Source organism: Clytia hemisphaerica, unplaced genomic scaffold (genome assembly GCF_902728285.1).
Source record: "Clytia hemisphaerica strain Z4C2 unplaced genomic scaffold, Clytia hemisphaerica genome assembly, whole genome shotgun sequence".
Lineage (NCBI taxonomy): Eukaryota > Metazoa > Cnidaria > Hydrozoa > Leptothecata > Clytiidae > Clytia > Clytia hemisphaerica.
In genome coordinates, this window is record NW_027103875.1 from 415,745 (window position 1) to 429,670 (window position 13,926).

Sequence of the window (13,926 nt, forward strand, 5' to 3'; positions counted from 1 at the left end):
AGAGGGAAATATTAAAACTCCACGACAAATGTTTAGTTGCTTCAGAGATCAAGCCTAGAACGTGCATCGGAATGGAGGGAGGGGGGGGTACGTTCCAAAAACCGGAGAAAGGAAAGATAAATTTCCTTAGAGAATTGGGATAAATTTGCCTGTTTTTCTTTAGTTTCATACTTATATACATATTTGGCAGCTTATTTTGTGAAAAAGAATTTTGCGGAGAAAAACGTGGTCACACCTACCGACAGTGTTATAGTATACAGGGCCAGCGAAATGAACGACCCCAAACAATTTAGCAGCACGTGATTTGGGTGAAATAAAGAAAGGATGTTTCTGGTGGTGTTGCACAAGCTTGTTGAGCATCGTCTCATCTGAACCCTGGTGAAGAAGAATGAAAATGAGTAAACTTGAAGTTTGAAGTAGTCTAGCAAGCTAGACGACTAATTTATACATAGTAGAAATAAAGCAAAAAGTAATGAATGGAACAATTTTAGTCGTCTAGAAACCTTTGTGCACTAACTCCAAACAAAAGAAAAGTGTCAATATTGCAATTTTAATTTTTTCCTGCTCAAAATAATTCTTGAGAAAAAAAATATGTGTGGATTTGTGTATTGAAAGTTTTTCATTTGAGTTGATTTCGTTTTGAGAGTTTGTTGTTGCTTGATAAATTGTTTTCTCGCTACGCAAGTTTCTGCGTAGCTAGCCGGGGTATCTATAAGGCTGGAACACCGGATTCTTCCAGTCGTTTATACAAACTAAATCCCGTATTATTGTTATTAGTATTGGTATTATTAGTATTACACGCATTATAAACGACTCCAGTCTAAGTTTGAAGAAAGAATCAGTCTGGGGTCCACTTAAAGCTTTTTTATAGACTGGATGACGGAACTAAGTGGTCCGATAGTATATGGTAATATAACTCCAAGTAGTTTTTTTGTTATTTGGAATTTTTTTTTTCAAAATGGCGACCTCAATCAAAAAATCAAAAATTATCAAAAAGCAAAGTTCAGTCAAAAGTAGACTCTAGTCTAAGAGAAAAGTGGAAAATTGATTTTAGCAAAACCCCATTAAAAATGCCCGTTACGAGTACGTCTATGTTGAATAATAGAAGTTCGAATTTGTGAGAGTTCACTGTATAGATTATGCGAAATAATACGTGCGCTTAGGCGTATCCTTCCTTACCTTAGGGAATCTAGATTCTTCGTCAATAAGAGCGATAATGTTCATGGGTTTTTGAGCCAGCATATCCAATGTGGACTGGTTATCCACGAACTGAATGTGTTGCCATTGGATACCTTCTCTATCGTACTCTTTCTGTTGGAAAAGAAACGAAATGTAAAAAACATAGATCATAATCAGACGTTACGGTTCCGAAAAAGTGTGAACGTCAAAATTCGAAACGTGAAAAAAGAAGACGGCACAAAGCAAAATAGATTGAAGCGGTTCGCTCCACTATTTTCATGGTAACTTCGTTTCGTTGCTCCAAAACGTTAATGGGCGGAAAAAGTTCGATTCAAATTCAAAATAAATGATTGGTACTGTGGCAAGGAAATTAAAAGCTCAATCTGTGTTACCTGCTCCAACTTGAAGATATGCTGCACAAAGAATTGTTGGAGATTTTCGTTACAATAATTAATGCAAAGTTGCTCGAAACTGTTGTTCTCGAAACTCTCGAAACCAAAAATGTCCAATACACCAATGGATAACCTTCGTTTGGTATCCTATGAAATAAATATTAGAGATTTCATGGATGGTAATTTTTACTCAACGAACTAAATTCTTTCTACCTTATCGGCCAAAACTTAGTCGGCCTTAATTTTAGACGGCCTTAATTATTAGTCGGCCCTAATTTTAGTCACCTCGTCAAAATTTAGTCACTAAGGGCGATTCTATTTACAGTTAATTTGGCCCAAATTTTTAGTCGGTCCTAATTTTAGTCACCAAGCCAAATTTCAGTCACTTAGGGCCGACTAAGTTTTGGCCGATAAGGAATCTGAAATTTACGATTATGTTGATCAATATTTGAGATATTCATGTTTAGGCGAGGGAGAACTAAGGAGATAAGTTTACTGTAAGTCAAGAAAGGAAAGGAAAATGAACTAGAAGCACATAGTAAGGTCATAAGGGCCTTTATTTTTAGGCTGAAAATGATAATAGTGGATCCGCCCTAATATCCTTGAATTTTAAGCACAAAGTAGATAACAAAGTAGATAGCTGGACGCGAGAGAGCCTTTCATCTATTCCTCTTTGTGTTTTCATTTTATCCAAAGTTGTACCAAAAAATGAAATCTTCTAAAGACTTACGGTGGGTTTATAAACAGCTTGGTTGATTTTACCGACAATCCAGATGAACACGCGACCGTAAATACCCTTCGCGAACGCGTCTCGAACGTCTAAAGATTGTTCTGCACGAATAGGTGACACGATGACCTCTCCCCGTGCAAAAGTGGAGCGGTTTGTGAGTACTGTCACTAGTCTTTCAGCTGGTACCTGTTTTAAAAAAATAATAAGAGTGAATGTTCCAAGATTTCCGAATTTCATATTTACATAGAGCGCCTATTCTCGGAATGATTCTGGAAAAAAATTGTTTTGTACTGTTCTTGCACTTTCATCTCATTATCGCCCAACCGTCCAGTGCACGTTTTTTTATAAGAACAAACTAAATATGAACATAAAGCTTCGATGACCAAGTTAAGAACATTTTAAGGCTTTGCAGTCCCTTAGACGATTACATTAAAATACTAAGAAACGGTGAAAATAATAAGTACAGCTTCAAAACATTTTTAGTTTTAAAACTCAAAAAGTCAAGAGTGAATAAATTTTGGATTTCTTATAAAAAATGGTTTAAAAAAAAGATTGGAAATCTAGACTTTTATACGAGAAGAAGGCAGGAGTTGATAACAAGAGCTACTTACCTCAAACATGGTAGCAGTTGCATTAAGAGCGTTCAATGAAATGATTTCTGAAGCGTCTAGAGTTGATTCGTTATTCGCTGAAAAGAAAAGAGAGGCAATATAACCTCTAACTTGAACGTCGCTTGTTTTATCAAACTACCAAAGTATAGGCTCGTAACAAAACAGGCTCTACGTCATATTCTGAGTCTTCTCTAATAGCATACCGCAGTGAATCTAAAAATAGACATTGATTTTTCTGTTTGACCGAAATTCAATCCCATCACCCTTCGCGTTAACTACGCCTGCATGCAAATTACACTCAACTACAAAGAAAAAGTAATGACTTTCACGACTTTTTAATTAAAACGAAAAGGATTGTGGGATTGAGTAATAATTATGACGTTTGCATAACGGTGTGCTATTAGACATAAAGTGGGAGCGGTTGAACCACTAACAAAATTGATTTTGAAATATTAACTAACAGATTCGTCGCGTCGTGCTTAATGCCTGTAGTAACAAGAGCCCAAGTTAGCAAATATTTGGTCTACTAGAATTAGTAGTAATTTAGGCATGGGCAAAATAATGGGAAGGGTCAAATTATAAAAATTGATATTTCCCCGTTACGATGATTGTATCATTATACAACACCAATATTACGGTATTTCATGGATTATCAATGACTCCAGTCTAGTGAATATCGGATTGGCAATGGCAAAGCGAGCTAGACAAGTTTCACTTACTTTTAAATTTGATATTTCCTAAATGTAAAATGCCAGCTAATAGTTTGAAGATGTATGACGTTTCTGCGTCGGAAAACATGAGCACCTGAACAAGAGAAATGGAACAAAAACATTATGAGTGAAAGAATACTTTAAAGATGCGTTTAATTGCACACCCTGTCTCATTAACATGAACCAGCTGATGTAAGAAAAAGTGAACAAAAACATTACGAGTGAAAGATTACTTTAAAGAAATCCAGGGAAAGGAGTGGCGCCCTCCCCTACCTTCGGGTAGACAGCTATACGAAAAGGGAGTCTTCGGGTCGCCCTCGACTGCGGCCGCAAACTTACTTACTTAAAGATGTGTTTAATTGCACACCCCTGTCTTAGTAACATGAACTGGCTGGTATGAAGGAGCTAACCTTAAATAGGGATGGCTAATGTCTCAAATTGCAATGCAAACAATATCAAGGTATTTAATCGGGTGTATCGAGATGATACAGGGGTGTAATCACGCAAAAGTATATCCAGAGGACTGCTAATTCCAAAAATACACGAACCTTCATGGAGCCACGAATGGTGCTGAACTCCTCCACCTCATCCATACTTTCGCATGAAATACAATTCCCTTGTGTCAAGTAATGGTAATCCTCTGCTTTGGTCAGCAAAAATCTCTGTTTCTCTGACGAAGACATCCAGCTAACATTCGGTAGAGACGCGTCTTGCTGAAAAGACAAAGTTTAGTTTTGTGGCAGAGGATCTAACCGGGTATGAACTGTACGGAAAAACAGTATCGCGATTTTGACAATTTGATAATGATCCTTTGGATCTTGAAATAAGTTTCTCATTTTCTCTATCGAGCAATATATACTTGTGATAACTGTTTCGTGAGTAGTAAGGAGGTTATTTCTTTCATTCCAGCGTTATTTACTGCATATAGAATCAGAAAACCTAGCCAAATAGCGTTTATGATTGTAATAAGAGTGAATGTCGAGCACAATAGAAGAAAAAAAACTCTTAGAGTCTAGAAACTCTAGTGTCTTGAACTTTTTTTCACTAGTTGATCTAAAGCAAATTTCAATATATTACGAAAACCAACCTGAGATACGAGGCGAGACTTCTCCAGTAGGTATTGATCGATCTTTGCACCTTCGATGACGCCCTCATACGTAAAGTGTACATCGATGTATTTGCCGAAACGTGAGGAGTTATCGTTACGTACAGTCTTTGCGTTACCAAAAGCTAGAACGAAAAATGAAATTCTCTATAAGTTGCGACGGAGAGGGTTAGTTTCTGATTTGACTAGATCCTGATCAACTGGGGACGACGGTAAACACTTTTTTACCATTAGTTGGTCAGAATTGTAGGTTATTACAAATCGCTTCAGTCACTCTATCGTCCTCAAAAGTGCAAATACATAAACTGGCTAATAATGCAAGTTACCCAGAGTGTGTTTCAAAGTTCTAATTAGGTGTGTGGTCAGAGTTTGATAAAACAACGTCGATCGAGTGGAGAGATTTTTGCAAATAAAAAGTATTGCTTGGTATATCAGAGGTAAGACAATGCCTTTCACATAAAGTGAAATATTCTCTTAAATCTGATAAAACAGATGCGGGATTGTTCACAGGGAGCAGCAAAAGAATGAAGTCGGTTGGTTACCTTCCCATGATGGGATTGGCTTCCAAGATTTGTTGTTCGATCCACGAATGTTGACCACTGATGGCTGCAAGGTATTGAAGAATCAATTTGGTGGATTCTGTCTTCCCTGCTCCTGACTCTCCACTGTGAAAAGAAACAAGATAAATTGTTACCATTGAGTTCTAAATTCAAGGTTGCCAAAGAAAGAAGTAAGGACTGTTCGATTGAGAAAATTTCTTCCAACTTAGGTTCTAAACAACGACATTTAATTAGTGGGTCAATCTAGCTTTGCTAATGGAACGATTAAATAAAAATGATATTCTCCAATTCATAAATTACACTACGGTGAAGCATTCTAATGCCGAGCATTCAAAGCTAATGAAACACTGACTGCGTTCCTTTCTGTACCATTAAGAAAAGTCCTACTATATCTGAGTAATTTTCAAAAGTTGAGTTTATGAAGTAAGAGCCTTTTTTCGTTTCAAAAGCAACATGAGAGTGGGATAGCTTAACAAAATATTACCTGATAATAATACATTGATCGTGTTTTTCGCGGCGCATGAAATAATACGCGTTGTCCGATATTGCGAAGATATGAGGTGGAAGTTCACCAATCTTTCGACCTTGATATTTCTTGATGTGTGACACATCGTAGATGGGATAGACTTGGTAAGGATTGACAGCTACAAGAATTGAACCTGTGTATGTCTAAACAGCAAAATAAAATGATATAACCTTTGTTAACTAGTGAAATTATCATTTCTTGTACCTTACCAATTCGATTATAGTGAACAAATACTCAATCTGCTGCACCAATAGTAAACCAACATAACCCTTTTCTAAATTCAAATATTTTGGTAATGAGAACCAGATTCTCAATTTGAGTTCGAATTACCAAGAGTTAACTCCCATTGATAGAAAGTTTCTAAATTGTTTCGGATAGAGTTTGACGGTGGTAAGTTCTGAACTAATCATAATCAGATTTGTCCTTCTTTACTGAAAAGTAAAATTGGTCAAAACTCCACTTACATAAATATTTTGTTCATAATATCGTTTGAAGAGATTGCGAAGTATACCAGCTTCATTCAAATCTCCCAATCGAATCTAAAATATCAAAACAGAACATTAGTTTTCCTAAACAGTTCATTTCTTATGAGGAAATTTTAAATTGAGCCATTAGGATTCACATTTTGTGATTAATTTTGGACTAAAAAGACAAGACAATCAATTCATAGTTACGAGATTTTCTATTAGTAATTATGATAATGAGATTGACTGTAACAAAGTGTTATGGTCACCAATCTGGTTATGCCACAGCAAACAAACAAACAAACAAACTTAGCATCTGAGGAAAAAAACACAATTCATTTACTAAACTAAAGGCGACAAGAAGACGTCTTGATTTAAAGTAAACATTAAAGCTTTTGGAAATTTATATAGCTTTATGTTCAAAGTAACATTTCAAGCTAGGCCCTATCAGTTTGCTGATGGTAATAAGAGGTTTTGGAAACACATAATTACCATATCATTGACTCCCTCAGCACTGGTTTCATGCATGGGTTTCAAATTACCAATCTCTTGGGCTGAGAACCAATGGTCCTGTAATATAAACAGTTGATGCATACAGTTTTCAAATATATTACTTTTAAAAGGGATAGGATTGAGATTAAAGATTAGTCTGAAGGCTACAGTTGTGTCAAAGCATAACTCGAACGACCACGGTGAACGCAAATTCATTTGTTATAGTTATACTAACAATAGCAATTTCGAGATATGGAGTATAAGGTTTATAAGGATTGTTAAGAAAACTTGTTCAAAAATTCAAAGAGAAATTCGATTTATAGAGGTTCAAGTTAAAGAGACTACACTGTATGAACAAAGAGGTGAAGGGAAAGTAGCATATTCCAACACATTATTATTGTATTATTTAAAAGAAAGTATGTTTGTACCGCTCCTTCATCATCCACAACTTTGACACGACTTCCATCATGGTGAACAACTTTTGCACCTATAGGAACTTCAAATTCACCTTTCTTGCAGGGGAGCCACACATAATCACCCTGTGGAAAACAACAAAAATTAAATAGAGAAAATGTATTATTATTATCATTATTAATTTATTTGTCAACACAGGTCAGACTCTATATACAAAACTATTATATACAAACTATACTGTATACAATTTCATATATATTGGCAGTAAAAACTGATGTGGACCTGCAGGCTAAGAAACAAAAAAATAAAACCGCTGCAAAGACGATGTGTATTTTATGCAAGACTAAGGAGTAAGGCTAGGTTAAAAGTGTATCTGATAAATTAAGGAAGAGGATTTAGAATATGTGATTTAGAATAATGTAAAGATGCACTATGAACACAATTAGAGTCAATCAAAGAACAGTTTTAAAACGATGAATGGGAGGGAATGCAGACACCGTCGCTAGAAGGTGTCTCATTCAGCCATCCAATTATTGGTTCCTTTGACATCCCAAAAAAACACCAAACAAAAGGCTCATCTACTAATAGTTTCTCCAATAACTAATAACATTGTAATAAACTAGTCAATTATGATTGAAAATCATAGGAAATGATTGATATTTAATTGGTATGTCTAAGTGGTAACAATCACTATCATTAAGATGTTATAATTGCCTGCAGCAAACAAACAATAAAGTCTAACATGGAAGAGCAAGATAATTTTGTTTTTCTGTATTTAAACTTTATAAATTCTTAAAAGTCAATTGATTTGAATAGTACTACTAGGCAAAGAGCATTTCTAATAAAAAGGCTGTAGAGTTTAGTTTAATGTTTAAAAATAAAAAACAAAAAGGTAACTTTACCTGGGTAAGGATGGGCATTTTCTATAATGTTCTTTTCCACCAAGACAACAATTAGTAGCTCATCACCAGTTTGTATACATATTTTATTTTGTCTGTCTGTATACACAAAAAAACAACATTATAATATACCATTACTATGGATAATCTTTGTAATGTGGGCTTATCATATGCTCTACTAACCTGGATTTTTACCAAAGAAACTTTACAACACAATAAAATTGGTAACAGCCTGATTAAAACCAAACATTACTACTGGTTGAGTGAAAAACTTGAAAAACCAATGAGTGAATTGATGAAATATAAAAATCATAAACCATACATTGCCCAAAAAAATTAACCATGATTTTCTCTTCATATTTTTCCAAATACCCTGTTCAGAAGAAAAAGTAAATTATGATGTCAGTCATAAACTTCTCTCTATGACATACCGTACACCTTAAACTTTCTACTCTCTTTCACTTACTTTAATGGTTACTAAGGTTCTCATAAGGATTGAAATAATAAAAAAGATGATATTAAATTAGCAGTAGTTAAAGCCGTCTCTCTATACAATTATGATGTCAAGGAGTAATGTAAGGTATGACTTATTATAGTAATCAGAGCGTTGTAAAAGTATCATTGAACTTTCACAATAGATTGTATTGAAACAACCTGCTGTTTTGTATCCCCATCTATTGAGAAGTGAATAAAAAGAAGTAATAAGAGGTGAATGATGCCTTCTTATCATTTGCTATAGAAGCAGGATGAGGAGATTATCATACTGCAATGCAAAGTATAAAATGTTACTTTGTTATGTTGACAAAATTTTCTCATGAAATTGGATTTCTTGCGGTCAAGTTAAAAGCCAATCATCATCATCATTACATCTTAAGAAGACCAGATAATGTAAAAGTTCTTAACAATTTTTCATAAAAGTCATGAAATCATTTAAATATCATAATTGAGCTTGATGCGAGATTGATTATAATTAGCTCATTTAAATTAGAACAAACTTATCAAACATAATTTTCTACAGAGAACAATTCTGAGCTCCACATTGATAACTTTCAATTACAGAAATGCTCTAAAACTTTTTGTAAAAGTGATTGAAGGCTTTTCATTATTTTAATAGTAAAACTTTATATTAGGCAAAAAAAATAGCAAATTTCAGGTCTAGAGATTTTCATGGGCTTTTCCATAAAAGAGGATGATATAAAAAAGAAAATCAAATCTTTATTAAATGGAGATTCTTTACTTTATTCTCACAGCAATAAATTCTATTTCATTTTCACATAAAGATATCCCACTGAGAGATCATTTTCACAGTTGGAAAGTGAAAGAGAAAAGAAGAACATTGATTCTCGTCCCCCATCCTAAAGTTAGACAAGAAAATCCAGTAAACCCTTAAAAGTAATAGAGAGGAATTAAAATAATTCCCATGTACCTTACTTTCCTTTGGGTTCTCATTCACTTTGATACAGAAATGTTTCAAAAAGAGAGAGAATCTGCTATCTTTATATTTATCTTGATAAAATGTAAGGAGTGTTGGTCTCTATAATTTATAAACCTTTATCGTACGCCATTTTAAATCCTTATTTGTAAGAAGGTCAGAAAGGAAATACAAGGGATAAATGAAAAAAGCTTTTTCGTAATAATTTGATACACAAACTAGACATACTTTTCTGCAATTTATACTGCTATATATAAACACTCTTTTTTATAAGAACCAATGAGATTGTTCTTATTTTTCTGGAACTTTGTGCCTCAAGTTGTTCTTATCCCATTTTTATTTTCAACACAAAATTGAGGTATCTTAGGCTCAATATCCTATTTTTACTACTTTGACACTTAGAAGTTTGCTCAAATTTTAATTATTAGTGGCTCATCATTATTCTTTAAAAAAAACTTATATAATTTTCATATCTTGGTGTTTTTAGCCTAATTGTTCTTATAATAAATCTGTATAATAACCCATACAGCAAGTATAAAACGTTCACCTTGTTAGTCTTGTTAGGCATACCATATTTCTTACAATGAACCCCACTATGCTCTTTAAATATCCAAGATTTTTTAGGTGTATCTATCACCTTTTGTTTTGGTTTTTCAAAATTTGTGAAAGCTCAAGTTGAACTTTAATTGTTTCTTAACTTATTTTCTTACTCTGAGCTTGAGCAGTCCCTTAACAATCCCTTATTTTTCGGACATTATCAGCCTGAAACTCCTTACAAATCACGACCTTATTTCAACAAGGTTCTATCCTGTTCTATCATGAATTTTGAAAAAATTGAGTTTTTTGGTTCATAACGTTTAAAATGCCATGAGAACTAATTGTTAACGCTGTAAACTTTCAAATATCTTAATTCCATGACTCAAAATAGCATATTCCACTAAGTTCTATCAGTTAATTTGGTCTTTGGCACATTACAACAAAGTTCTATCGGAAATCTTCAAGCAAAAATCCTTAGCACGATCCGCGATTATGTCTTTTCCAATAATTTTAAGGTCAACAAGGTTCATGAGAATACAAGATTTCTTTGATATTAAACTGAAATTTGTGAAAATTCCAACTGGGAAAGCTATTTTATCTCTTTTTTGTCATTTTAAAATATTTTTGCATGCTATTTCTTCTTTAAAATTTATAAAAATGAAGTAGTTTTAGTAAGATGGAACCTTGTTTACTTTGCGCATTTCTGAGTCTTCAAGGTTCAAGGTTCTATCAAAAATTTTATTTCTTTCAATACTCTTTAATATTTTGGTTTTTCACAGCTTTAAAGATAATTATTCATGCTAAAATGATATTTCTGTAACAGAAAAAAAGCAAAGTGAAGACCCAAGCTTCAAACTAAAGGTCTTTTTTAACGTCACTGAATTTTCAAATGCATTTTACTAAAAACCGCAAATTGCTGAGTTGGAACATTGTTGAAGTAAGGTCGCAAAATATTTGTGCATATTTGATTTCTGTCTTGTTAGCGCGGTTGGTAGAATTTTGGGTTTGAAAACCATAGTTGCTTACATTTGATGCTTCTAGCCGAGGTTTGGGAGTGTATTAGAATCAGCTTCAGAAATGCAGTTAGGAACATTTGGCGAGTTCCTGTACGCGGCCGCAATCAAAAAAATCATAACGTCACTCAATAAAAAAAGGCGTTCGTGTCTTTTCGCACTTTTTTTAGCCTAGACGATGTAGCAAACATAGTAAGTATAAGCACACTGTGCTTTTAATTGGCTGACAATTTTTTTTGCGTCGGAAAAACTTTTTCAAACTTTCAGCGATGATTGATCAAACTGTTACAATGAAAATTATCCAGCGCATTTTTTATCTTCTTACCTTCTTCATCTTTAATGAAGCACTCAAAGTTTACTGAAAGTAAGCACATAAGATATTCTTATAATTAATGATATTCATTTAAACACGCTCCGTTATATGCGCTGCGGTGGAGTGCATGATGTAACTCGCGCGGCAACTAACTCGCCTTCTGTTGGAAGATCATATTGGGCGTTTTGGCGTTACCACCCTCGACGCAGCGAGCGCCTTTGTCTTTCCGCAACTCTTTCCACCATTTTAGATGGCCTTAACAATAGATCCAAAAGGGCGCCATAATCTTGGAAGATAATTTGTTTTGGTCTCCGGCTTTGGGAAGTAGCAATGTTTTTGGTTGTTTTCGATGGAAAATGGTAAGAAACTTAAGTTCACAAGTGTCATTTAGTTTTTGCTGGCTTATAGAATGGCAGGATCTTGGATGGTTTCCCTAACTGAAATGTTAGAAAATAACTCAGAACACAGTTGAATGGGAAATAGTGAAAGAAGAAAAAACCATGGAGAGTCATTTATATTTTCTATCTTTCTTTATCTACCCAGCACCTGGTAAGATAGCTTTTACTCACTTAATTTGTTGGCTGAAATAACTTGCCTGTTGAAATCAGATTCTCTCAAAGAATTCGAAGATCATACTTACAATAATGGAATCCTTTTCAACTGCAGGTTTATGCTGTGTCTAAAATCTAAGGAGTTGTGTTTATTAGCTTTTGTAATAATTTTTTAACCGAAATTGTTTTTTAACCGAAATTGTTTTTCAACCAGTGTTAAATAAAGATACAGATATTGAATATGTGTTGCCTGAAAATACACTCTTTCTTAACCAGTATGTTGTAAAAGTCCCAGAATGTCATGTAGCCGAACGATTGTTTGGAAACCATAGTTGCTTGATGCTTGCATTTAGTTGATCGATTGTGCAATAAAAGGTCCAACGTCAATAATCCTCCTTCCTCTTCAACGTACCTACGTTTCTGCACCTCTAACTACTACATTTCTATTTCTATCTCTATTTCTATCCATTTATAAAGCCTAAAAAAGCTAACATCACAAACAACACAAACTCAATGTAGATAACTCTCCCACCAAGAAGATCCTGGGTGATTTTTGTCACCCTCTCAAAAGTAAGTGTTGGGTTATTTCAGAAGCTAGTATGAAATAGAAAGTGAAACTCTTCTCAGTTGGAATTTGAGACATTTGATTTTTTAACAAGTTTTTTCACAACAAAAAGAGAAAGATAAACAAATCAATTTCTCAGTGCGACACAAACAGCCATATAAACAAAACTCAACATTCTCACAAAAGTTGTCTTTTTGATTTCCCAAACATTCGTCTCAAGCGTTCCCTTCCACAATAATTTATGTAATTGCAATTGCGGTCAGTCCACAGTCGGCTTCAACATATACACGTGTTTTTATTTCCGTGACCGAAGTGCCTACTAAAACAATCCGGGGGTAAATAGCGAAGCAACACAGCAGATTATTCGTAAGTATCTTTTGGCATTGACAATCAAATACAATATATTATACTATATTTCCTTAATTCAAAAATAAAAAATTCATTTTTCATTCGCGAAAAATAAAAATAAAATAAAAATGAATTAATAGTACATACTAAGGACACCCCCGTCTTTTACTCTCATTTAATTTCCAATCTCGGAACGTGAAAACGCCCGTCCGCCCAATATCCACCAAATCAGCTTAAATAGCTTAATTAACTTTAAGTGGTCCTTTGACATTCAAAAAATAGTATTGTAAAAATTATAAATTATAATAATTACAAAAAACAAAAGTTTGATACTTCATTAGTGAAATATTCAATAAATGCCTGGTTTTCAATTTTCAGTGGGCGTCTTCGAGGGCTTCGGTTTATCGCGCAATTTTTGCGTCACCAAACTTTTCTCGGCCGCGCGTAATAATATACATTGCCAAATTTGGTTCTCCATTGTCGAGTCAGGATCGATGGTGACGTCAACTAAGCATAAAAAGAAAGGATGGTGTCAGTTTTATGCATATATTAATTTGCGAGATTTTCTATTCGCCGCGCGAGCGCACTTTTCGTAGACTAGTCGGAGTACTTTCTTTTACTCGCGGGATTGATGGTAACTTTTCATCTTCGTTATTTTTAAAATGAAGCACAACCGAAAAAAAACGAAACTCAGAAAGTTGCGTATTTCCAGTGAGTAAACGACTCTGACAATTAACAAAATTGATGATGATGATTTTTTTTCGGTCAGGCCAATGTCTCGTATTGGGGGTTCTAGTCTTGAGCCCAAAGCCTACGCAGGATTGCAGCGTTTGGGTAAACGAGACAAAACTCTAAAAAAGCTGGTGTTTTGACGCGCTTCCGTGCTCTCGAAATATCGCGGTTTGAGACGCACTGTTTCTAAGAAACGAGATGGGATTTTTTAGCATAAGAACCAAAAAATAAAGAAATTATGGTTAAATAGAGACATTTTCAGTGGAAAATGTATCAGAATATACTTAATTGTTTTTACCTTTCTACTTTTCAGCATATACACTCACAACACAACCACAACCACCACACAGCTT

The 13,926-nt window shown here is 34.3% G+C and overlaps 1 protein-coding gene across 1 annotated transcript in view; it reads right to left on the minus strand.

Annotated features, from left to right (window-relative positions):
* The window catches only part of LOC136808395 (myosin-VIIa-like), a 43,521-nt gene extending 35,344 nt beyond the window's left edge, over positions 1-8,177 (minus strand). The window contains exons 1-14 of the mRNA XM_067064934.1: positions 8,086-8,177; positions 7,198-7,308; positions 6,770-6,847; positions 6,278-6,352; positions 5,772-5,956; positions 5,270-5,392; positions 4,700-4,872; positions 4,171-4,331; positions 3,632-3,716; positions 2,913-2,989; positions 2,302-2,487; positions 1,572-1,718; positions 1,180-1,311; positions 240-375 (exon numbers count right to left, since the gene is read on the minus strand). Of these exons, the coding sequence (XP_066921035.1) occupies positions 240-375; positions 1,180-1,311; positions 1,572-1,718; positions 2,302-2,487; positions 2,913-2,989; positions 3,632-3,716; positions 4,171-4,331; positions 4,700-4,872; positions 5,270-5,392; positions 5,772-5,956; positions 6,278-6,352; positions 6,770-6,847; positions 7,198-7,308; positions 8,086-8,103 (1,687 nt within the window). The 5' untranslated portion in view covers positions 8,104-8,177. The remainder of the gene's footprint in view (positions 1-239; positions 376-1,179; positions 1,312-1,571; positions 1,719-2,301; positions 2,488-2,912; positions 2,990-3,631; positions 3,717-4,170; positions 4,332-4,699; positions 4,873-5,269; positions 5,393-5,771; positions 5,957-6,277; positions 6,353-6,769; positions 6,848-7,197; positions 7,309-8,085) is intronic.
* Between the last annotated feature and the right edge of the window lie 5,749 nt (positions 8,178-13,926).